This window comes from Neolamprologus multifasciatus, chromosome 7 (assembly GCF_963576455.1).
Source record: "Neolamprologus multifasciatus chromosome 7, fNeoMul1.2, whole genome shotgun sequence".
Classification (NCBI taxonomy): Eukaryota; Metazoa; Chordata; class Actinopteri; order Cichliformes; family Cichlidae; genus Neolamprologus; species Neolamprologus multifasciatus.
The window spans coordinates 59,958,950-59,984,078 of NC_140445.1; the positions used below are offsets into that span (position 1 = coordinate 59,958,950).

A 25,129-nucleotide genomic window follows, 5' to 3' on the forward strand; every position below is an offset into this window, starting at 1 on the left:
TTGCGTAACTGCAGGAGATACTGCACACTATCGTCGCTTTATGTTCAAAAGCAACAAACTAAGCACTGTACGGGAACATTGTGACGTCAGATGAAATGCCTTTGCCCATGCTCGCGAGGACGGGGAAGGATCAGGCACACTGCAGCTGATGGATGTGTTGTAGTGATGTAATGTTGCCTGTTTGGTAACTACGGATGGCTGTTTGTGCCAGGCTCTGCGGAGTTGGTCAGTCTCGGAGGTGCCGAAGGCGACAGAGGCATAACCAGCAGGATCAAGGCAGCGATTCCGACATGGACGAGGAGGAAGAGGAGCGGATCGTGGGCAAAGGGAGATTCGACGCAGGTGCTTGCGGAGGCCCAGAGCGCGGCGTAGCAGCCACTGCAGGGCCGAGTGACGCTTACGAATATGGCAGCGGTCGTGTCAACACAGGGGGCTTTCTGGATCGCACGAGCACGGGACCTCCACACCCCCAGTCCTTAGCGGAATTACCACCGGAGCTTTTAGTGGAAATATTCTCCTTGCTCCCAGGAACAACTCTATCAAATGTTGCCCTCGTTTGCAAGAAATTCAGACAACTCCTCAAGACGGAAACCATCTGGAGAAGGCGATGCATTGAAGGTAAATGTAGCAGCCCTGGACGTTTATTGCAATTTAAACATAGATCGATAACGTAAGACCGATATGTAAAGCTCGGGTCTCTGATTGGAGTGTCCGAGCTTTAATTTATGCATCAGCTGATTTCGCGGAAACGAGTTCCCTTAAAAGCATTTCAATTGATCTCTGCGGGAAATATGAAGGAAATTACCGCACCATATCCCAGCTGCTGGCTCTGTAAGCACAGCTGCTTAAGAATAGACCAAGCCCTGTGACTCTCATTAGAGCCGTGTCAGCTATTCCGTCTAGCGGTTTAGACTTTTGATGCAGGCCCTGACCAAGCCCTCTGCGATTATCTTAGGTGACTGCAGATGACAGGGTTCAACAAAGGCGGTTCACTCACAGCCCATGTAATCACGACGAGCATAAATTGGTAGATCTGAAGATTCACTTCCGGGTTTCCCAGCTCATTTTCAGTGTTTTGAAACATGCAACGTGCAAAGTTAAAAAATTAATGGACAATAATAGCCAATTGCAAATGATTAGAAAATTGCAAATTATAAAATAACCCTTTAAATCAGTTGGCTGATTAGGTAAAAAATGAGCCACTTAAACATATTTGTGCAATAAGCATTTATTATTTTATGTCTTTTTTTTTTACCAATCTATTAACTAGGAAAATGCAATATAGTAGTGCATCAGTAATAGCCAAATTAAGTCTTAGATGAAACATGAGTGTTGGCATTTCAAAACATCAGCGCGTGAGATAACCTTCTAGTCCCGACTTGACACTTTCTTAAATGTCTGGCAGAGAATAACAAAGAGAATAAACATGTCTGAGCAGCATCACAGACAGTAACATGATGACTTTTGGAAAGCGCTTTATAAGCAAGTCGTCATTTCAGTGGCCCTGAGAGACATTACTTACTGCTCAATAAGAGCAATTAATATCAGCAACAGATGCCACCACTAGTACTTTTACTACACACATACACACATTCTCTTTTAAGGTCTTACTCTCTCTCTCTCTCTCTCTCTCTCTCTCTATATATATATATATATATATATATATGTGTGTGTGTGTGTATATATATATATGTATGTATATATGTACATATATATATATATATATATATATATATATATATATATATATATATATGTACACTTTAGTACAAACAGAATTTAGAAATCAGAGCAATCTCCAAAAGCATTTTCACTTTCTTATTTTTGGATTTCTGTTGAAACTGTTGCTCATGCTTTTGGCTGAGAATTTGTGCAATTCAGATCTGGTCAGGTCTGTGTCTGATGACTGGGGTTTAACTTTGCCCTATAAAGTCTTTATTTCGCTGATCTCAATTTAAAGGGGGAAATGACACCAGGAATATCGGAATTGTTCTCACATCACTGCTTTTTCTCAATTAGATAAATACCAAGGTTATTTATCACATTAATTATAAGTGTTATTATCTTTATAATCAAAGTCATAATCAAACTAAGTTTTGTTTTGTCTTGTTCTTTTTTTCCTTGCAGAGTTTGGCATGAAAGAGGATCTGAGGAAGGTGGAAGCACGAGGAGTGACTAGCCAGGATCTCTATGTTAAACGTTAGTTTCTCAGCTCTCATGTCACATATTTGTCTAAATATAACACAATATAAGACATAAAAGAGAAGTAAATACTTTGATAGCATAATAAATTCGAACTAAGATAATCTATTTATCGATTTAGTGAAGCAGGTTCATTCCTGTTCATTTAGGTTATTCTGTAAATGGACACTCATATTTTGATGCATTTAACATTTACTGGTTCAAAAAGGGAAAAAAATCTGACAGTTTTATGTGTATATATATATATATATGTGTGTGTGTGTGTGTGTGTGTAAACATCTCATGGTATAGGTTTTAAAATGTTGTATATCAGCAGAAATGTGGAGCAACATTTATGGATTTTTTTTAATACCAGCTTCCACCAAATATAGGTAGCAAACTGGCAGGAAAAGCCACTGGGTTTTGGATGAAATGATTTGGCACATTGCTGCATTCATTAGAGCGCTGCATTTGGACTGAGCCCCCCCTGGCCCGCAGCTGCTCTACACATGCCTGTGTTGTGCCCGTGCAGGTGTCAACCCACGAGTGAAGTCTGGGCGCTTTATGAAGCTCCTCCCGGACTACGAGCACATGGACTATAGAGACGTGTACACACACTGTATGTACATGGGCCTCTACGTGGAGGCCGCAGCATGATGGGTTGCGTGTGGGGTGACTTTTATTGACTTAATCTGCAAGCCACAGTCATAGCAGTGCAATGTAGTCTGCGTTATGGTTATGGTTATTAAAAAAATATCCCCTGAGCTTCTTGTGTGAGTATTGAAAATGAAATGGAAAGACAGGTGTGCTGTGTGTGTTGTTCAGAAACCTGGTTGGCAGGAACACCGTCAGTTTACACATTTCTTCCCTTCGGCTCATAAACAAAAAGTTGAGTGTTTTTTAACATCTACTGGTGTTTGTTTGTTTTTGTCAACCAGACTGAGCTAATGTTAAACCTCAAGTGAAACAGTGCACATAATGATTTGTATGGTGTGTTATTATGCTCTTGTTTTACAGTACTTTACCCATACAGGCATATTTTGGGCCTATGGCAGCCTGACATTGGCCCTTATGGTGGATTGCTCAATGTTGTGGTAGGTAGTTTTCCTCTTTTGCACAAAACTGCTACATATAGTAAATATTGGTATAAAGGAACATATCATTTAGGTAGTGCAGGTAAATTCTTCAAAATATTTTTCATTCAGGTGGACGGGTTGTTCATCATTGGCTGGATGTATTTGCCACCTCACGACCCCCGCGTGGAGGACCCCATGAGAAGGCGCCCACTCTTCCGGATCCACATGATGGAGAGCAACAAGGCCACTGTGGAGTGCATGTATGGACACAAAGGTCCTCACAAAGGAGACATACAGGTAAGGGTTTACACGTTTGAAAAAGCGGAGTGATACTGTCTTTCTTGACACAAATAGATGATGTTAGTTTGAGTTTAATATCTTATCAAAGTATGTAATTCTCTTATATCTTATATTCTGTTATATTTAGACAGTAAAGAAGGATGAATTTTCGACAAAGTGTAACCAGACTGACCATCACCGCATGCCAGGAGGCAGACAGGAGGTGGGTCAAATACCTTTACTACCTTTACAGTGTTTGCTATCTTTTAAAGCCCATGCATGCTGATGATGGTGAAATTCAGGGACTGTTATCAACTTTTTATGATGTGTGTGTCTGTGCAGGAGTTCAGGACATGGTTGGAGGAAGAATGGGGGAGGACACTGGAAGAAATATTTCATGAGCACATGCAGGAGCTAATCCTAATGAAGTTCATTTATACTAGTCAATATGAGTATGCATTTTTTTAAATTTATGTTTTGCTTACGTGCATTTTCTCTGTTGTACTTCCATGTTAAAATGATAATGATTGTAATATGCCTAAATAAACCTGTATGCTTTCATCTATTTTCCTATGACAGTAACTGCTTGACATACCGAAGGATCTACCTGCCACCTGCAAAGCCCTCTGATCTGCTGCAGCCAGGCCTTTTCAAAGGCACCTATGGTAGTCATGGCTTGGAGATTGTCATGCTTAGTTTCCATGGAACATCTGCAAGAGCAACCAAACTCACTGTAAGTAATAATCATTATTAGTGGTTGTACTAATTTTAAATGAAAGGGATCCTTAAATGTGGGCCCTGCAGCTTAAAATCCCTCAAAGTCTGTTCATGCATTCTTAGAGGAGCAACAAGATATAACATGTTACATTGTGTCTTTTATCTATCTAATGAAAACTAAGCCAAAATTCTGGAAGTGTGTGAAAAATTAAGTGCACACTTAATGCTTTTGTAGCAATTAAGACGGTAAGTAGTAACCACCTGCTGCTAATTAAAAGCACTTGATTAACTGATCACCAGTGAGTGTGAGCAGCAATCTGCAAAGTAAAATAAGCCATTTCCAAACCATTTCAAGTCCATTATTCTACAATAAGAGAGATCATTCAGAAGTTGAAGACAACAAATCTTTGCAGGAGTGGACATCCTAGCAAATTTACCCTAAGATCAGACCCTGCAGTACTCAGAAAAAATGCAAGAAACCCAAGAGCTACATCTCAGACTCTGCATGCTTTGGTTAGCATGTTAAATGTTAAAATCCATTACAGCACAACTAGAAAATGACTTAACAAGTATGGCTCTGATTCTAATTCTGATTCTGATGGCATGTTTGCAAGTTGTGACAAAAGAATGCATCTTCTCTCTAAAAAGAACATGGCAGCACAGCTTAGGTCTCCAAAGTATAATTTGAACAAACCACAAGACTTCTGCATCAGTGGGCCTCACTTACTTATATTTGTGTGGAAATGTTTTTGCCATGCGCAAAAAATACTTTCCCTCTCATAAGTTCTCACCCTCACCGTCACCTAGGGTCATGAACGTTGGTTAGTGACTGAAAGGATATGAACAGCGGAAATGAGTTTCCTCCGAACGGTGGCTGTGCTTTTCCTTAGTGATAGTATTTTGTTTTCTTTACATCCCTTTTTTGTAATTCTGAGCACTTTGTGTCCGACCAAAAGGCAATATTAATAATAACTATAAGTGTTATTGTTTTTATTAGTATCACTAGTAGTAGTGTGCATTTTAAAGACCTTTGTTTAAATTCCTTAGGTGCAGTGCATGGTCAGAGGGACTTCTAAATTTATTCCTAAAGTACCAACAAATTCAGGCACAAAAATTTTCTAAAATCACAGATTTGTGCCTGAAATATTCATGTGCACAATTTACGCACAGATTTGTGCATGCGCACTGTAGTAAATGAGGCTCAGTACCCTGTTTGGCCATAATGCACAGCACCAGTTTCAGCAAACACATTCAGCATATCCAGGGTATGAGTTGTCATACATAAGTCATACAGAAGCAATTACTTGAAGTTACTGCTGCTAACATTGGTTTCTGTTGAATCATGGGGTCCACTTATTTTTTCACACGCCACTTCTGTATTTTGGCTAATTTTTTGTTAAATAAATAAGATGCTGTGTAATGGTATCATGTGTTAATCTGAGATAGTCTTTAAATAGCATTCAGACCTGGTTAAGACTAGGTGTTTTTTTGTTTTTTGTTTATATATCTATATTATGGCTAAAGCACTTCTGGATGGATGCAAACTGCATTTCATTGCCTTGTACCTGTGACACGTGCAATGACAATAAAGTTGAAATCTATTCTATTCTATTGTTTCCCAATTATGTTGTGATACATAAAACCTTAGAACTGAAAATGGGTTTTTCTTTTTCAAGACTGTGGATTTAAATTGCATGTAAATCTACTCATGGTGCATACTCTGATTTTATGGCTTCCTGCAGGGAGATCCCAATGTTCCTGCAGGGCAGCTCACACTGGATGTTAACCTGTGTCGGCCTGTGGTCCTCCCAGACTTGGAGCAACAGTGTAACATTGAGGAGCTGTCACGGCTAGTAATGGGAGTGCATGAGGAAGTACAGAGGGAGCAGGAACAAAAGGAAAATGGCACTTCTGCCACAGGTAGATGTGCAGCTGAAGGGGCCTGTGGTGGTTCCAGCGCAGCAGAGGAGATGGAGTCAAATCACGGTGCTTGTTCAGACAGCTGTGACTCTAGTCACAGTAGCAGATCCAATCCTGAAACACAGCCTTTTGTCTTGCCTATGGGGGTCATGGCTCGCAACGAGGAGTACCCTCGCGCCTGCAGAAAATGGTGAGGATTTGACTAACAGGCTTTTGTTACAGAATTCAAAATATTTTGAAAGGCATTTACCATAAAGGGCAATGATATTAAGTAATGGTCACAATTAATTCATCAATGAAGGAAAATACTGGTCATCACTATTGTCTCCAAAAAGTTGATTCTGTTCATCTGGACGTAGCGTTTTGTGGGAGAAACGTTTCGTCACTCATCCAAGTGACTTCTTCAGTCGAGACTGTAGAAGTCACTTGGAGGTCACTTTTTGGAGATTTACTTTCCTGGATGACTGAGAATGCATCAAGACGTCTTCACTATTGCTTTTAATATCCTGTGCATAGTGTACGTTTATGAACCAGTCAATATATGTAACAAAATGGATTAATCAATAAGGACATGTATCTCTCTTTCAGCTTCTATGGGACAGGCCTGATTGCTGGGCATGGCTTTACAAGTCCGGAGCGCACCCCGGGGCTCTTTGTGCTGTTTGATAAGGACCGGTTTGGTTTCATCTGGCTGGAGTTGAAGTCTTTCAGTCTGTACAGTCGCCTGACGGACAACTTACCTCACGCTCATGCCCCCAACTTGGAGCGATTTGAGGCCATGCTGCGCAACATGCAGTCCTGGACATCCTGATGCACCAAGCTTTAAGTCTCCTCCCACAGTAATAGCCGTCATAACAACCATTCTACACAATTACACCTCTGTCTTCTGCTGGCAGCGTTACTATCATGATTAACTTAAGAGTTTGAAAGGCATTGGGTGTTACCATCTAACTTTAGCTTGTTCCAATCCAAGCTCTTTGAAAGGCTGCCCGTGTCACTGTTTGTCTTCACCTAACGTATGACCTTAATCCTCCAGTGCAGCATGATAACAGGTCACAAATGTATTTATTTATTCACTGTAGGACAAAAAAAACAACAACAACAAAGGAATGACACCATTTATTATGGATCAAACTGTATGTGCCTCTGATTCTAAATCCATGTCTGTACTTGGCAGTGCTTGAAGAAGACAAAGGTGTCCAATGTATTCTACTATATAATAGTATTATACTGAGTTCAGTGCCCAACATATTAAACTGCATGCTGCATTTATTTACACTCATAACCACTATCTGAACCTGTTTTGTTTTCAATAAAGCAGCATGCCTTTTTTTCCCCTCTGTTTTTTCCTTTACTTTAGAGACATCCAGACTTTAGAAAAGACAGCATCTCAGGTGTTTTTCTCTTTGCCCGACATTAGCGATACAAGGACAGACGAGTATTAAGTACAACAAACATGTTTTAAGTTTCATTCATTGTATGGTGTCAAATAGAATTGCTGAATATGTTTTACAAGCGGGCAATTTTCTAACTGTTGACCCGCCGTCTTATCAAACACGGTACATCAACCAGCTTTGGTCAGACATTTATGTCCTTCAGCAACATCAGACATACTATCACCACACCTGAATTATTATGTAAGATGGAAAAAGGAATTGTAATGTGACAATGATAACAGATACATAATCTGGATTTATTCAAAGTATCAGCGTTAGACAGTTTGTGCTTCTGTAACTATGGTATGAAACTGAAGCTTCACTTACCTTTGAAATGTATTGAGTTTGTTGTTCGTTTAATGGCTGACACAGTGTTTGCCTGGCTTTATACCTGCAAAGCTATTCCCTACAGGTTTCCCCAGTTGTTTTAAATTCTAGACCTAGTAGCTGAACATTATACGATCTAACAGCGCAGTACCAAGTAAGTGTCTGTATGTCTCATTATGGCCTGATGGTGATGCCCAGTAGCTTTCCTACTCCAAGTGCACTTTTCTGGGCAATATATTGAATCATTTGAAAACCACTGGCCAGCACTTTTATATCAGACTGCAGCTTTACTAATATTTGCAAAAAATAGATATCTGCTAAAGTGTTGTTTTGTTTCCTTTTTGTCACTCCATTAAATTCCATCTCAACTTTAGTGTATTTGTTTGATAAGTTATTTTCTCTGTGAACCCAGCTGTTTGAATAATTTGCCTTTTAAAAGTGTTGCTTTGTACTATTTTAAATGCCATATGCCTGAATTTGTGGAAAACTAAGTTTGACCTATTGAACTGCTCACATCAGACTTCAGGGAGCTTTTCAGCGTAAGCGCTCTTCTCAGTAATGAATAAACAAAAAAAGGGAAAGAAAAGAAAAGAACCAGGTTGTCACATCTGTTTATTTCACACTGTTTTGCATGTGGATTGTCATCTACTCTCACCCCAAGCCGATCCAGCAAATATGCCTGAGCCATTGTTCTGCCAGAGGTTTCTTCCTGTTACAAGGGATTTTCCTTTCCGCTGTCACCAAAGTGCTTGCTCATAAGGTGATCATCTGGCTATCTGATTTCTGTAAGGCATTTACTTTGCATTATAAAGCACCTTGAGAAAACTGTTGTTCTGATTTGGCGCTATAAAGATAAATTTAATTAATTAAAACATTTTAAACTTTGATTACAAGCAGCAGAACTGAATCGCACATCTACTATTAACCATAGTTTACTGGCTAGTATGAGTTTTGTGTGGATGTAGAATGGAAAGGCAGGCAATTAAGCCATAAGTGATTAATTTATGTATTTTATTATTTGGTAATGATATCAAAAACTGACGTAACAGAGAAGAGATGTGACTTTTCTACAGCTCGCTGCGTTCTGCATTTCTGTCATGCTGTTTGAGCTTCTCTGGCACGGTCTGTGTCAGGAAGACAAAGCGCTCCTTCTTCAGGTGCTGAGCAGTTACTTGCGTTTTTAAATCAATCGCCAGGTACTTTTCATCTGCTTCATACTTTGGCCAGTGGACAAGGTTGTGCCCATTAGGAGACCTACATGCAGACAGACACACACAATATAACAATGTGGTATGTGGTATTATCTCCCAGTATACTAAAATATGTAAGCTTACCCTGTGCGAGCAAAGTTGCCCCAGTAGCTCATCATGGTTCTGCTCAACTCTTCCTCCTCCACAAAGCATGGCTCTAAAGTGATAATCTTGTAAAAAATCCTGCACTCCAACCCCAGAAAACCCCAAAAACTAACAACCCAAATATCTCATGCTCAGATTAAACTTTTTAGGTTTCACTCACGAGGCAGTTTAACGTGGGTAGTTGTGAAGCAAAATCCCAGCACTGTAAAAATTTCATCTGTATGATCACTCCCAACAAAGCTCGGTCTTCTTTTCTGCACCATTTTCAAGGAATGCTGGTACTCATACAGGTATACAGGAGCACCCGCCTCTAGAATTAGACAAACAGGTGTCACACTTAGTAAGGGCGGTAAATATGAAAGAATTGTTTCTAGATAAATGTGCATTAATCTATAAAAGTTACCTCTGTGCGCATTAGCAGTTTTAATGACTGGAATATTGAATAGAATATCTGCAGTAACCTCAGAGAACCCATCTCGGTTTTTCGCACGGTCGGCACCGTTTCCAATATATTCAGCAATTATCAAATTTTTGATGAATGCATCTTTAGGCTTAAGGAAATAAAGAACACGTCAGTGAAAGATGCTTGAGCAGGTTGGGTTCACTTTGTGATATCAGGCAGTGTGTGCTTTACATTGGGATAGAAGAAGCCCATTGCATTTATGACCTGGTCCCGATCCATTCCTTCTGCCCAATTTTGTGGAACACTAATGAATGACTAAAAGAAAGAATAAAAACCTTGCTGCACTTAACATTGCCAGTTTAAACAAAAATAAGATATCAAATTTTGATGGGCACTTACATTTTTTAGCATCCATCCCGCTTCATCATTATTCACACCCATCATGAATGGTACAGTGAGGAGTTCATGTTTACGAAACAGCTCATCCACAGGTTTTGTCAGGAAATGCCCTTCAACATTTACAGGACATCTTAAACGTCGGTCCTTGTGAATAAAATGCACAAAAGTAAAAATTCCAATGGTGTAAAACAGTAAAAGTTAAGTAAATAAGTAAAAATAGATCCCTTGAGTTATTTAAGAGACATCTTAAGACTGTTCAGCCAATCAGAAATCCACATCAGGTTTCCACCCAGTAATTTACCTTGGTAAAATCCACAATGGTATCAATATCAAGGCTTCTTATGCAATCAGCAAACGTCTTTGTGCTTTGAAGGCTGCAGCCAGATGCATTTGCAACCTCCTGGTGGAAAGATATCAATTTAAAAAAGCAAACCTATTGTATTATTTTTACTGTTGCACAATGAAAAATGATTAACATCCCCCAGAATAACAACATGGATAATAAACCCGTGCCTTTAGTAGAGAATAATTTTCCACAAGTAAATCCATTGCAGCTGTGCCGCTCTCAGCAATTGCACGATGAAACAGCCCTTCAGACAGTGGTGACAGGAGCTGGTAATTTAAGTAAGAACACATATTAAAGGTTGGTTTCCACAGCAAAAGTTTATATAAATTTCCTCTAACTGTAGATTCTTACCAGAAGGGACACGCTTACTCCACCAGCAGACTCCCCAAATATGGTAACTAATCCTGGGTTTCCTCCAAAGTTGTGAATGTGCTGCTGGATCCACCTGAGAGCTTCAATCTGATCGAGCAGGCCAAAGTTCCCTGAAATGTGCGCATCTCCGGTGCTGATAAAACAAAGAGTTGAATGGCATACTAAGCTACATTTAGAGTTGGTGAAGGTGAGCAGTCTTTGAAAATGGAAAAGAACAGGACAACAGTATGTTGTAATTTGGTAACTTGAGTTTATTTACCTGAGAAACCCCAGAAGTCCCAAGCGATACTGGATCAGAACCACAACCATGTCCTGGTAAGCAGCCAGGGCAGATCCATCATATTTTGAAGCTGATCCTATTGAGAGGCCTCCACCATGGATCCAGACCATGACCTGGAAAAAAATAATCAAAGATATTTTTGATTCTTCATTCTTATCTTTCCTTCAAAGCAATTTTTGTGCCTGCTAAGCACACTACATGAGTCTCAATTAATAAGTATTAAATTAATTGATAAGATAAACAAAAAAATATTTGGGTATAAAGGCAAACCCATTGCAACTGGCTCTAAAAGAGGGTATTTTTTTGTCATATGAAAATCCTTAAAAGGAAACCAACTGTCACTGAAATTTTCTTCAGCAATGACCAGCAAGGCTCAAACCCTACAGCAAAAGGTTCTTACTGGGAGCTTGGCATCATCAGCTCTTTTAGCAGGAGTGTAAATGTTGAGGTAAAGGCAGTCTTCAGAGATGTCTGGGATATCAGCCAACAAGAAACCGAGTTTATCAAGCAGTGCCAAAGCAAATCGTCTAGATTGTATGCACCTGAAAAATAAAAACATTTAATAAATGCTGGATGTTTTTCAAACTGTGTTTTACAGCAACTGAAGCACATGTTTCTTACATTGGTGGCTGTTTAGTGGCATCTCTTACTCCTTCCCATCCTTCTACAGGCTGAGGTGGAGCCAGTCTCAAGGAAGGGCCCAGGGGTGGTTTAGCAAATGGGACACCCAGGTAGGCATGGACGCCAGTCTCCTTCCCTTTCACACTCACATACTCACCTTTCAGGGTCCCGAGCTTTGTGTGGACTACAGGTGCTGCCAGGATATTAGAAATCAGTGAGAATCATAACATAAAGCTTCATGATTTATGAAATCTAATATTTCAGATTTCAAAAATACTTATAGTTGCAATAAGCAGAATGTCCTTATTTATTTGTAGCTTCCATCAAATTACAGTCACCCAGCTTTGTGAAGATCAGTAATGAAATACTAGAGTCAGTTAATATAAACCATGTGTGTCCTTGATCCAGTCATGGACATACAGCTGGAGATGCACGGTCCAGAGATAAACACAAGGGCACAGATGTCATTGTTCATAGAAGCGTTTCACTTCAACTTACCTCTCAGGTGTGTAGCAACACGGAGAAATAAAACGGACATTGAAAACCAGAAAGTCAGCTTTGCATTGGACTTCATTGTGGTCTTGACACACAACAATCGGCGACTTTGAAAAAACTAAGAAAAGTGCCAGGAGAGGCAGTCCCTCCTCATGCGAAGCTTTCTCCATGTAACTTAAGACTTAATATAGCGTGCAGGGTGTCACGTGATTACACCAATTTTAATCGACAGAAAAAAAATCTCACTTCTTGCATTTAGGATGAGTTAAACGCGGAAATTGTTTTTACTACCTGGATCAATCTATGTTTGTTTGTGCGAGGGTGATCACTTTTCATAGAGGTATTTATGAGCAAAAAAGGACGACAGTATAGATCGGGGTGGGCAATCTCAGTCCACGAGGGCCGGTGTCCCTGCAGGTTTTAGATCTCACCTTAGGTCAACACACCTGAATCACATGATCGTTACCAGGCCTCTGGAGAACTTCGGGACATGTTGAGGAGCTAATTTAGCCATTTAAATCAGCTGTGTTGGTTCGAGGACACATCTAAAACCTGCAGGGACACCGGCCCTCGTGGACTGAGATTGCCCACCCCTGATGCAGTGGCGGTCCTAGCCTGCTTACCTGCATCTTTTGCTCGTTTCTCCTCCTCTTCTTTTCTCTTTTTTCTAAACTGCTGACTTGATGGCTTTGAACTTTTCTTGTCCATCTTCCATTGCTTTTAATTTTGAACTCCAGTATGAACACAAATCCCCCAACCCAACGATCACCACAACATAACCTAACAGACCTACACCTTAGTTCACAGATTCACTTTGTCTAAGGTGTATTTGTAGGATTTCGCACAACTCAGGATTCAAATCATGAATACATGATAGGCTTGGATTTACATCATTATGAATGAAATGTGCTCTATTTGGAAGCAGCCGGCCCCCTCCCCTTTCGACAGGTTGTGTGTGAGACTTTAAATAATCAAACTGTAAATTATAAATTTCAAATTGTTATTGATCCCTTTACCCCTAGTCCTAAAGTGTAGATTTATTTTCTTACTCTTCTTATATTTATTGTTTGTTTACTTGCACTGCTGTAACTGGAGCCTCGTCGTCCCGTCTCTCTATATACTGGACTGTATGTAGCGGAGATGACAATAAAGTTTACTTTGACTTCAGCAGCGAGCAGGCGCACCGAGGGCTCTCGTGCTCACTTTTCGCGTATAGAATTTCGAAAATCATCGGTGCAAATTATAAGTCTGTATCATATTATTGTTGGTTATTAGATGCTGCTCCAGCCAGCCAGTGAATCCCCCGCCGCCCCGCCCTCTCCTCCCTGTGTCGCAAGCAGCAGGCGCACCTCGCTAACGGAGGACGCACTCCCAGCAAATGGGCGATAGAAAACCGATCGGTGCCTATGCCATTCCCAATATGCGCTGGCATGACGTCGGGGCAGCATGAGTACGAGCATTTTTTTTTTTTTGCCGATGCCCGTGATGCAGCCCCCCACCACGATGCCGCCCCGGGCAACCGCCCGTGTCGCCCGTATCAAAAACCGCTACTGTATAGATGAACAAACGCAAAAGCACGAATGTCAATGTGGTTCAAAGAAGTGTTTCCTCTTACTCACCGTTCAGGTCTGCAGCAACACAGAGAAATAAAACGGGCATTAGAGAGCAAAAAGTCTGCCTGGCATGGCACGTCATGGTGGTGTTGGGGCAGATTACGACACACGATTGTGCAAAAAGTGAGAGAAAAGCCAAGAGAAGTAGGGCTTCCTCATATGCGGGGTGTAACGGGATTGCACTGATTTTAAGGCACAGCAAAAAGCGATCAAAGTACAGCAAACTGTCTGTCCCACTGCTGTCAAGTCAGTCAGTGTCGTTGCCTGTAGGTTACGCAGACTGCTGCGTGTTGAGGGAAGCAGTATCGAAAAACAGACGTGTGGAGGCAGATTGAGCTGTATCAATACTAATAATTTTAACCAATAAAGTGAGGTTATGTAGACGAGAGCAGCGAATCATTATCCGTTTGCCAAATTTTGAAACAAGTTTAATGACCATTAAACTGGGCGATCGTGGGTCAAGAGTTGGGAGTTCACCTTGTAATCGGAAGGTTGCCGGTTCGAGCCCCGGCTTGGACAGTCTCGGTCGTTGTGTCCTTGGGCAAGACACTTCACCTGTTGCCTACTGGTGGTCAGAGGGCCCGGTGGCGCCAGCGTTCGGCAGCCTCGCCTCTGTCAGTGCGCCCCAGGGTGGCTGTGGCTACATGTAGCTTGCCATCACCAGTGTGTGAATGTGTGTGTGAATGTTTGGATGACTGAATGTAGTGTAAAGCGCTTTGGGGTCCTTAGGGACTAAGCGCTATATAAATACAGGCCATTTACCATTACCATAAATCACTGTGATTTTTACTTTTCGCAGTAAAACACATCTTTCAGTTTTTCACGTAAATACATTGTAATGTAAATGTGTCGGTCTTTAAAACACTTTTGGTCAACCTCTGCTGTTTAAATGTGCTATAAAATATATAAAATATGTACAGAAAAGACATGGCAGCCAACACAAAAATATTCAGACATTTTTCATAGTGCACGTTTGAGGTATATTTTTTAAATTAGTGCCAATACCAACCGAAAAAATTAACATATTTTGGAGGATGGAATGCTAAGTTATCAGGTATCACTAGAAATATGCATACAAGCCCCATAGCTAAACAATTGCTCAGATTTCTCAAATGGACTACTGAAATATATTTCATGCCAGACAATTTTTATCAAAAATACACATAAAATACAAACACTGTTAGTAGAGGTAATGCCTAACAGGCGACCTGCCAGCATCACCATTCACCAATCATAGTGCTTAATGTTAATCACTAGCACAATCACTGTGCTGTATAAAAGAAACATCCACTCCTATATAGGTAATATGAGTAGGATAGGTGTAAAGATGAAAATCAGTTTTGCATCAGCCATGAAAACATAAGCTGATCACAACACCTAAAGTATTATCAAGGCATGAAGTTAAGATGAGTACTGCAGTAGAATAATATACCTAAACTATAGGGTATATAATCCGGATTTCATCAAGAGGCACAAAATTTATAGAGTGCATGTTGGCAAAAATTACAATGCAGCTTTACTAATAGGAGGCTCTTTTTGGCTGGTGTCACAAAGGGTCATCACAGCAGTTAACTTAAAAAATAAAAACTGAAAAGAACCAAGATGTCACATCTGTTTATTTTAACAAGGTTTTTTTTATGTTACGACAGCTGCTCTCCACTAGCAACCTTTTAACTACTATTTTCTTTCACTTCCACAATTACACTTTGATTATAGTGAAGTAAAAACAGTTGTATTCGTTTATCGATGATCAATGTCTTAAACTATACAAAAACTGCTCTTGTCATTATAAAGGATTATTTGACATACCCTATGTTTACAGTGCTGGTTATGTGGAAATGTGAGAATAGCACTTTTAAAGAACACAATCAGGGGTTATAAAAAAAAAAAAAAATGTTAGAATGGAAATGATCAATGTAACACCAAATGTTTTACCAAAAAGTGTCGTTCACTGTAACTAATATTTCATAGTATGTGTAAAGAATGGTCGCTAACTGAATTATGATTTAGTCTAATTACTTTAAAACTGATGGAGCAGAGACCAGATGTGAGTTTTCTACAGCTCGCTGCGTTCTGCATTTTCCTCATGCTGTTTGATCTTCTCTGGGACGGTCTGAGTCAGGAAGACAAAGCGCTCCTTCTTCAGGTGCTGAGCAGTTACCTGCCTTTTTAAACCAATCGCCAGGTACTTTTCATCTGCTCCATATTTTGGCCAGTGGACAAGGTTGTGCCCATCAGGAGATCTGAACAGATATACATTTGTTATTCAGTTATTAAAAGTGTGAAATGTGAAATTTACAACAGTTGGAAATTCCTACCCTGTGCGAGCAAAGTTCCCCCAGTAGCTCATCATGATCTTGCTCAACTGTTCCTCATCCTCAGGGCACGGATCTAAAACGATTATGTTGCAAAACATTTTTCAATCAACAAGACAAAACAGATCGAGCATTAAGGCAGAGTTTTTATAAAGTCTTACCGGATAACCTAATATGGGTAGTTGTGAAGCAAAATCCCAAAACTGTAAAAATTTCATCTGCATGGTCAGTCCCAACAAAGCTCGGCCTTTTCTGCTGCAGGAATTTGGGAGGATGTTGGTACTCATACAGGTATACAGGAGCACCTGCATCTAGAATTAGACTTGCATTAGACGCACTTTAAAGTTCTTACAGGAAGTAACAACATGGCAGAGCGCAGAGAACGCTTCGTGAGACCAGGCAGCTGAGTCTAGGGGCAAGGCGGGGTTTCTGAAAGCATTTCCCAAAGCATAACAGGCGTTCCATCTGTGTGTGATATTTGTTAATGAACGTGTGTAACAGTAAACATCAAGTGTTGGGTTTTAAACAAATTTGTATAATCTTTCATTAAACAAATTAAATTACCTCTGTGAGCATTAGCAGCTTTAATCGCTGGAATGGTGAAAAACAAATCTCCAAGCATCTCAGTGTACCCATCTCTGTTTTTCACACGGTCGTCACCATTCCCGATATATTCATCAGCTATCACATCTCTGATAAATGCTGCTTTAGGCTTAAAGAAATAAGCAACACATCAATCAAAGAAGCTTGAGCAGGTCGGGGAACAGTAATATTGTAACATCAAGTGGTGTCTGCCTTACGTCGGGATAGAAGAGGGACACCATGTTCAAAACAAATTCCCGATCTAGTCCTTCTGTCCAGTTTTGGCGAGCAAAAAACTAAGGAAATACCAAGCCACAATTACATTTTTTCTTTGCTGTTATTTTGCAATTTTAAAACTATATTGAGATCTTTATTCAGAAGTTTCTGCAACACTTACTGATGCAAGTATCCATCCACCTTCATCATTATTGACGCCAGTCATGAATGGAACAGCATGGAGTTCATGTTTACGAAACAGCTCATCCACAGGTTTAGTCAGGAAATGTCCATCAACATTTACTGGAAATATTAAATTTGGATCCTTGAGAGAATTAAATATACAAAAGTAAAAGATGTGATAGCATGAACAGAGCTGAGGGAGAAATCAAAGGCTTCAAATAAATATTGTAGAAGACATAATAATCAAATTCAGCATTCTCTATCATGTTTGCACCCATTACCTCACCTGTGTAAAACCCACTATAGTATCAATATCAAGGTTTCTCATGCAGTCACTGATCTTCTTTGTGCTTTCGAGACTGCAGCCAGATGCGTTTGCAATTGCCTGAGGTGAAATGTCAAATATAAATGGCAAATATTCAAAAACAAATCCATTTTAATATTCTCATTATTGTGCAACAAAAATGTTTAACCCTCCAAAAAGGAAGAATATGGATAATTAACCTGCGCCATTGGTAGAGGATTATTTGCAACAAATACATTCATTGCAGCTGTGCCGCTCTCAGCAATAGCACGGTGAAGCAGCCCATCAGACAGTGGTGACAGGAGCTGATGATTCAAGCAACACATCACATATTAATTTTTGTTCTAGAGTGAAAAAGTTTATTTAAAGTTCATTTAAGCTGTAGATTACCAGAAGAGACACGCTCACTCCACCAGCAGACTCTCCAAATATGGTAACTAATCCTGGGTCTCCTCCAAAGTTGTGAATGTGCTGTTGGATCCACTTGAGAGCTTCAACCTGGTCCAGCAGGCCAAAGTTCCCTGAAATGTGCTCATCTCCAGTGCTGATAGAACAAAATGTTATTTTTATAATGTATTTTTCCTTATTGAAACATCTTTTTACAAGAGACTTCTATTCATGTGTTATTAACAGCAGCTAGTAGAGGATTCTGAAAACCACTCTTCCATTATTTTTGTCCAGTTGGGCAGCAGCTGCATATGCCACTTCCACACATTTGCTGAAGCTGAGTGATACAGTAAGGCAGTAAAAAATTTACCAAGCTATGTTTATACCTTGTGATAAATAAAGCCAACTTTCAATTTTTTGTCTTAGAAAATCAGATAAAAACACAGAAAAACAAAACCACAGTATGTTCTACTTTGATAACTTGAGTTCATTTATATTTCCATGGGTCCAACATCGAGGGAACAGTTTACCAGGCCTGGGAAAGGGTTACTATGGCCCCAATGCTTGAACAAGGGAGATGGGAGGCACTGTAGGGGTTGGGTACAGTGTGTGCCAGTGGCGACCAAGGATGGAGACCCTGGGAGACTGATGCCCACTACTAAAGCTGGTGATGGAGACATGGAATGTCACCTTTCTGGTGGAGAAGAAGTTTCAGCTAGTGTGGGAGGTTGAGAGGTACTGCCTAGATATAGTCAGGCTCACCTGAAGGTGTGTCTTTGGCTCTAGAACCAGTCTTCTGGAGAGTCTAGTAAAAACTTGTGTGTGAGAGGAATTTAATGAGGCCATGAAAAAAGACTCAGATCTCATTGGAGCAATTCTGGAACACTATCAGGCAGCTCAGGAGGGGAAAGGGGTTCTTTACCGACACTGTGTAAAGTGCTGGTGGAGTGCTGCTGATTTCAACTGAGGATATTGTCAGGCGGCAAAAGGAAACAGGACCTCCTTTCTCTCACTGACATGTCTTCTGTAGCAGGAGCAGAGTCTGGCGACAAGTGGGGCACCTAATGCTTAACCAGGGGAGAGTTCACTGAAGCAGTTAAACAACTCCTTGGTGGCAGGGCCCCTGGAGTGGATGAGGTTCGCCTTGAGTTCTGTAAGGCTATGGATATTGTAGGACTGTCTTGGTTGACACGTCTCTACAATGTTGTGGGGAGATCAGGGGCCATAACACTAGACTGGCAGACCTGGGTTGTGCTTCCAATCTTCCAGAAGGGGGATAAGACAGTCTGTTCCCACTATATGGGGATCACACTCCTCATCCTCCACAGGAAATTTTATGCCAGGGTTCTGGAATAGAGAGTGTGTCAATTAGTCGGGGGTGAAAGTACCGGAGGAACAATATGCTTTTCCTCCCGCTCCTCCCGGGTGCGGAACACAGCTCTCTATCGTCTCGAGGATATTTGAGGGTGTATCGCAGTTCGCCCAAGCAGCCTACATGTGTTGTGTTGACTTGGAGAAGCCCTTCAGTTAAGTCCTTCAGAGTATTCTTCTGTGAGATGCTTCAGTAGTATGGGGTGTGAGGCCCATTGTCATGGTTCATTCTGTCCTTATACAACTGTTGCAAGAGCTTGGTTTGCATTGCTGACAATAAATGATAATTGTTCCTCGGGGGTACTGGACTCCACCAGGGTTGCCCTTTATCACAGATTCTGTTCATAATTTTTATGGACAGATTGGTGCTGTGGCAATGAGCTTTCTCCCAAGGGTGGCTGTCCTCTCTCTTAGAGATGGGGTGAGGAGTTTGGACATTCAGGAGGGGCTCAGAGCAGTCTTCTTCCAGATCAAAAGGAGCCAGTTACGGTGGTTTAGGCATCTGACTAGATGCCTCCTGGATGCCTCCTTGGTGAGGAGTTCTGGGCTCCCAGTGTTCCACTAGGAGGAGGCAGCTGGGGCCGACCCGTTGGAGAGATTATTGATGGATCGAGTTTATTTACCTGAGAAAACCCAGAAGTCCCAAGCGATACTGGATCAGAACCACAACCACGTCCTGGTAAGCAGCCAAGGCAGAGCCATCATATGTTGAAGCTGATCCCAGCCTAAAGCCCCCACCATGGATCCAGACCATGACCTGGACAGAACAATAAAAGAGCAAACTTTAGTTTACATTTTAGATGATAAAATGTGCAATTGAGTTCTAAAGATGGGTGTCTTTACTGAGATTGTGATTAGGCATCCCTCAAAACCTACAGCAAAAGGTTCTTACTGGGAGCTTGGCATTATTAGCTCTTTTTGCAGGAGTGTAAATGTTGAGGTAAAGACAGTCTTCAGAGATGTCTGGTATTTCTGCCAGCAGTCCACCAAGTTTATCAAGCATATCCAAAAGAGTTTCTTTAGATTGAATGCACCTTAAAGAGAGACAATGCTAATTTAAAAATAAAGCCAATAATTCCTCCAAGTATGTTGAAGTTCACATTTCTTACATTGGTGGCTGTTTAGTCGCATCTCTTACTCCTTCCCATCCTCCTACAAGCTGAGGTGGAGCCAGTCTCAAGGAAGGGCCGAGGGGTGGTTTGGCGAATGGGACACCCAGGTAGGCATGGACGCCAGTCTCCTTCCCTTTCACACTCACATACTCACCTTTCAGGCTCCCGAGCTTCGTGTGGACTACAGGTGCTGTCAGGATATTAGAAATGACTGAAAATCTTAACCTAAAACTTTATATTTAAAAAGAATTGTTGATCGAGCTATAGCTACAGAGACATGCCTATAATGCACATTTACTGTCATGGCAGTGTTTGGTTTTTTTGGTTTAACATTATTTGTTTATTATTGTTCTTGGTTTTGGTTATCCTTTTTCTCAAGCTCTCAGTAATTTTAGCTCTCCCTCCCTCAGTTTTCATCTTAACCCGTGTTTAGCTTCTATTCCCGTGTCCCATGTTCCTTGTCTCTTCCCAGTCAGCTGTGCCACCTTGTCAAGTCTGTGTCTTCTTGCCTGTCTTGTGTTTCCTGTTTTACTTTAATAGTCTCATTGTTTTGAGCTTTGCTTGCCCTTTGTCTCATTATATCTGATTAGTTCCAGATGTGTGTCCCTCCTGTTTCCCATTCATTCGTTACTCCCTTGTGTATTTTAACCCTGTGTTTTCCTCTGTCCGTTGTCGCATTGTACACCCTCTTTGCTTTTTGTTACCTCAGTGCGCCTAGGAAATTCCTAGTTTTCTTATTTCTTGTTCCTTGTTTTCAATTTGCTTTTCTGTAAACCTGTCGAATTATTTCCTATGGGCTCAAATTGTGGTCATAAATATTTTGTACTTTTAAATCAAATGCATAGTTGTGAACTGAGTTTTGTAACCTTGTAAACAAAAATATCTGAAATTTTTATGTTTTTGCATCTATACATGAGAATTTGTGTGTATGTAAAAAAGATTTACACAAGTTACAAATTTTTTATGTTAAGGTCTGGTTACAGATACAAAGCAATAAGCTATGTGTAGAACTCTGTGCTCAAGTTCTTTGGCTGTGTGAGTTTCAACTTACTAGTTTGAATTTTGACCCTATTTTTCTTCCTTTCAGCTGATTGGTCAATGTCATGTCAATCACAAATTTAACATTCCAATCAGAAAATAGATTGGGTTTGAAGGGGTGCTTTACTGAGCTTCAGGTCCTGGAAGGGTAATACAGTTTGAAGCTGGAGGATCTCTATATGAATATCCCATAAGGTTCATACAAGCTATGTCTCTTAACTTTCAATAACTGTTGAAAGGATATTTTTGTGCTATACCAGAAATATCATTATTACTTTAGTATGACTTTAACACAAAGTCAGGGCTGACCAGGGACCATTGCTGTGAGTCACACTGAGCAGAATAAAGACCTTGAGCCGATTTTTCAGTCGTGCGACCGTTTTGGGGATCGGCCTGAGTTTCGCCTTAATCGTGTGTTGTGTAGTATACATTTGGTAACGAGAAGCGACTAACACCTCACGACCAGGTCCCGATGGTCACAAGAAAATCAAACCTGTTCGAAATCCTGTCGCCCCTCGTGAGGGTGTCAACGCAGCCTCTCACACTGCACACGCGCAAACAGAAATGAAAGTGGAAAGACGTAGTAGCACGACAGTGCAGCGTGTGATCTGGACACAGGCGATAGAGGCACAACTTGAAAAACTTTGGCAAGCTCATCTGAGCATTTCGATATGGCCTCACAAAATTATCACGACCACAACAACTGTGAAAAGAGTTGGATGGACATTGCTGCTCAATTGCAGCCTGGTCAATGCTTTTCATTAGTAATTTAGCAAAGTTGATGGTGGTGGTGTGTGTCTGCGTGAGGTAAAGACAGAGGGTGAGCGAGGGAGGCAAGAGACAGATTTTGTGTTATAAGCTTCATGTTATGGATGCACAGTGTGAGCACTCAGGTCGCATCAGAGCATCGGGCAGTATAGTGCGAGACCCTGCATTGTGACCTACGAACTTCTAACCCCTGAGATTCAATCGTACAGTTTGAGCAGGAGCTGAGTAACACGACTGAAATAAATCGCACAGTGTATGCCCAAAAGGATCCAGAATTTGTTGCGCTGGCCACTGCGCTCTGTCGTTTTTGGGGGGCAGCTCTACGTGTACTAGATGCTAGTGATGTGTCTGTCACAAACGAAATGGCTCTTAGAGCCGGGTCTTTGACGTGAACGACGCGAGCCGGCTCCTTATCGCCAGCTGTGTTTTTTTTTTCTTTCTGTCATCCTCTCTCTCTCTCTCTCACTTTTTTTTTGCTTCACTCTGCATGCGAGCTGGGAAGAGGGGGGAGGGGCGGTAGTTACACTCGCAGTAGCACAGGAACAGAGTGGGAGGGAGAGACAAAGAAAGAGAGCCAGAGCCAACATCGTCACATTAGAAAGGTATAGTAATCATCCACAACTATTTTCAGTTGCAGATGATAAAGGATTCAGAAAGTTTATTCATGCAGGCCCATATGACAGAGAATGTGCATGTTGTTTTTGTTTTCATATTTTAATTTATATTTAATTGTGTTGTGGTTTGCAGTGTTTTGTGTTGTTTCACTTTAAATTTGTTTAAAAGGAAAAAGCTGAAAATTTAAATAGTTAAAAGTTGAAATGTGAATAGTTGTTTTTTTGTATTATATGATTTATATAAACATTACATTACATTAGTAATTCATTTTGTGCATAATTTTATGTTGTTGTTAATAACAAATTAATTAAAGCAACAAAACAATCTGAAGAGCCGGTTGGGAGCCGAAAGAGTGAGCCAAGCCGAAAGAGCCAGTTCTCTAAAAAGAGCCGGAAATCCCATCACTAGCGTCTGCTCCTTGTCTTTTCAAAACATGTCTCTCTCTGACATTATAACCTCTACAAGAGTTTGTGTTGTATTATCTTCAAATGTTCAATAAAAACATGAATCGCTCATTCATAACAAAGAAAGCTTTGTAACTATCCCAACTAGTGAAGAGTGTGTCATTTCCACAACACTACTTTCCCCCCCAAGGTCCACAGGATATTTGAAAAGGCTCTGAAACTCCCCGAAAACCTGTGACAAAAAATTCACCAAACTCAGGCACGCATAGCTTTTTCTTTTTTGCTTTATTAATATTTATAATGTTTTAACCTTCAGCCTTTCGGGTTGTGCCTACTATGCCTGGTGTATTATTGGTTAGTTATGTCACCCGCCTGTTAGTATATTTTATTTGTATTTTGTATTCTGTGTTTTGTATTTGTATTTATTATTGCTCTAACTCGTTCTGTGGAGCACTTTGGCATACCTGTGGTTTTTTAAATGTGCTACATAAATAAATTTGTATTGTATTGTATTGTATTGTATAGCATGTTTTCCTTCGTGGTGCGGTGATAAAGGAAAATGCAGGCACCTGAAAGGACCTTTACCCTTCCAAGACCTGGAGTCAATAAAGCACCCCTCCACAGCCAAACCCATCTGTTCTCTGATTGGATTGTTAAATTTGTGATTGACACAGCCAAGTACAAAATATTTATGACCACGATTTGAGCCCATATATTTCCAGGACATCTGGTGTTTGAGTGCCTTGTTTAGGTCCAACATCTGACACACAGGTGTACGTTGCCATTTACACTACATGAGCATTTTTATTTTGATTATTTTGTTTGTTGTTTTAAGTGGTGTAAATAATCTGACCAAGTGTGATACTTCATCCACCCATCCATTCGCTTCCGCTTATCCTCTTCAGGGTCGCGGGGGGCGCATGGAGCCTATCCCAGCTGTCATAGGGCGAGAGGCAGGGTATACCCTGGACAGGTCGCCAGTCTGTCGCAGGGCTGTGATACATCATCATTTTTATTTATTTATTTATTTTAAAAAAGCTACTGGCTCACATGGCTCTGTATTTTTTGCCATAAACTTCCTTTGTTGTGTGTTGTGATCCTGATAAAGAAGCAGAGTTGACCATGAAATCTGTTTCTGTTTATTCACCGTCGCTGCAATACTCCATTTATTCCTTATCAGCATGAAGTCAGCAGAAAGATTTTTTTAAAAACAGCTTTTTCTTGCAAAATGAAAATAATAACAATAATTAAAATTTGCACGGTCCAGTCTTTTAAAACCGTCGTCTCACATGCTCGGTTCTTTGCTATCGTTCACCTTTGAACAGAGTGAATAGCCTTTGCAGGTAAAAAGTCACCTGGACTTAGAACACAAAAGTTGATGTTTAATTATCAGCTTTTAAAATGACTATTACTGCCATAATACCGTTGATTACTGATTGATTACTATTGTCAGATTTAAACACTAGTTTTTCAAAAAAGCAACTCGTGCAAAAACAGGAAAAGAAAAACATGTACTACATGTAGGTTTAAGGAACACACGCATTACACAGAAATTAGGAGATGTCACAAAGACCATTTTGCTAAGAAGTGTTTTATCCTACTTACCCTGAAGATCTGCAACAACAACAGCACAGAGGAATGAAGCGGATACCAAGAAGAAGAAATTGTGCTTTGCATGCAACTCCATGGTCAGCTCTGTGGATTGCGATTTTTCAAGAACCGAGCGCAGAACAAAGAGACAGAAGAAGTGCGTCTTCATATGAAAGTTTCTTCTTTTCTCTTTGACAAAGAGGAAAGGGTAGTGTCTCCAGCAAGATATGACGTCATTCAGTTTGACGCCAAACCATAACGGGACTAAAGACCAATCTACAGTCTAAACTTTAGATTCACTTCAGGACTCACTTCCAGAACACTTTCTGCTTTGGATGTCCCGCCTACTTCGCCGCTATCGTAATCCACAACTTTGTCTTGCAATCCTTTTTTTCGTCTGCCTGTCTGAAAAGCTCAAAATGTG

General features: G+C 40.6%; 2 protein-coding genes across 6 annotated transcripts; one reads left to right on the forward strand and one right to left on the reverse strand.

The window, feature by feature from the left end:
- fbxo31 (F-box protein 31) lies at positions 1 to 8,530 on the forward strand. Of its 2 annotated transcripts, XM_085168427.1 has the most exons (10): positions 1 to 618; positions 2,128 to 2,199; positions 2,714 to 2,800; positions 3,199 to 3,275; positions 3,387 to 3,554; positions 3,685 to 3,759; positions 3,879 to 3,988; positions 4,116 to 4,269; positions 5,996 to 6,363; positions 6,762 to 8,530. In XM_085168427.1, exons 1-10 carry the CDS (start codon positions 195 to 197, stop codon positions 6,982 to 6,984), a joined length of 1,758 nt encoding a protein of 585 aa, XP_085024553.1. In that variant the 5' UTR covers positions 1 to 194; the 3' UTR covers positions 6,985 to 8,530. The 2 variants fall into 2 exon arrangements, with proteins under 2 accessions (XP_085024553.1, XP_085024554.1); XM_085168428.1 differs by lacking the exon at positions 2,714 to 2,800 and having other exon boundaries at positions 7 to 618.
- Positions 7,512 to 24,851, reverse strand: LOC146515741 (fatty acyl-CoA hydrolase precursor, medium chain-like). Of its 4 annotated transcripts, none has more exons than XM_085168423.1 (13): positions 24,721 to 24,826; positions 11,713 to 11,905; positions 11,492 to 11,633; positions 11,071 to 11,204; positions 10,791 to 10,944; positions 10,607 to 10,705; positions 10,395 to 10,493; positions 10,094 to 10,237; positions 9,926 to 10,009; positions 9,695 to 9,842; positions 9,452 to 9,601; positions 9,271 to 9,343; positions 7,512 to 9,190 (listed from the first exon to the last, which is right to left on the reverse strand). In XM_085168423.1, the coding sequence occupies exons 1-13, from the start codon at positions 24,800 to 24,802 to the stop codon at positions 9,004 to 9,006; spliced, it is 1,689 nt and encodes a 562-aa protein (XP_085024549.1). In that variant the 5' UTR covers positions 24,803 to 24,826; the 3' UTR covers positions 7,512 to 9,003. The 4 variants fall into 4 exon arrangements, with proteins under 4 accessions (XP_085024549.1, XP_085024552.1, XP_085024551.1 ...); XM_085168426.1 differs by lacking the exon at positions 24,721 to 24,826 and adding an exon at positions 13,827 to 13,968; XM_085168425.1 differs by lacking the exon at positions 24,721 to 24,826 and adding an exon at positions 12,211 to 12,383.
- Positions 24,852 to 25,129: the final 278 nt, after the last annotated feature.

Coding starts and splice junctions, on each gene's coding strand:
- fbxo31 (XM_085168427.1), top strand. CDS start 195: ATGGCTGTTTGTGCCAGGCTCTGCGGAGTTGGTCAGTCTCGGAGGTGC. Junction 2,801..3,198: donor TAGAGACGTGTACACACACT/GTATGTACATGG, acceptor CTTGTTTTACAG/TACTTTACCCATACAGGCAT. Junction 3,989..4,115: donor ATTTATACTAGTCAATATGA/GTATGCATTTTT, acceptor TTCCTATGACAG/TAACTGCTTGACATACCGAA.
- LOC146515741 (XM_085168423.1), bottom strand. CDS start 24,802: ATGGAGTTGCATGCAAAGCACAATTTCTTCTTCTTGGTATCCGCTTCA. Junction 11,906..24,720: donor TGTTGTTGCAGATCTTCAGG/GTAAGTAGGATA, acceptor ATATCCTGGCAG/CACCTGTAGTCCACACAAAG. Junction 9,191..9,270: donor GGCAACTTTGCTCGCACAGG/GTAAGCTTACAT, acceptor GTCTGCATGTAG/GTCTCCTAATGGGCACAACC.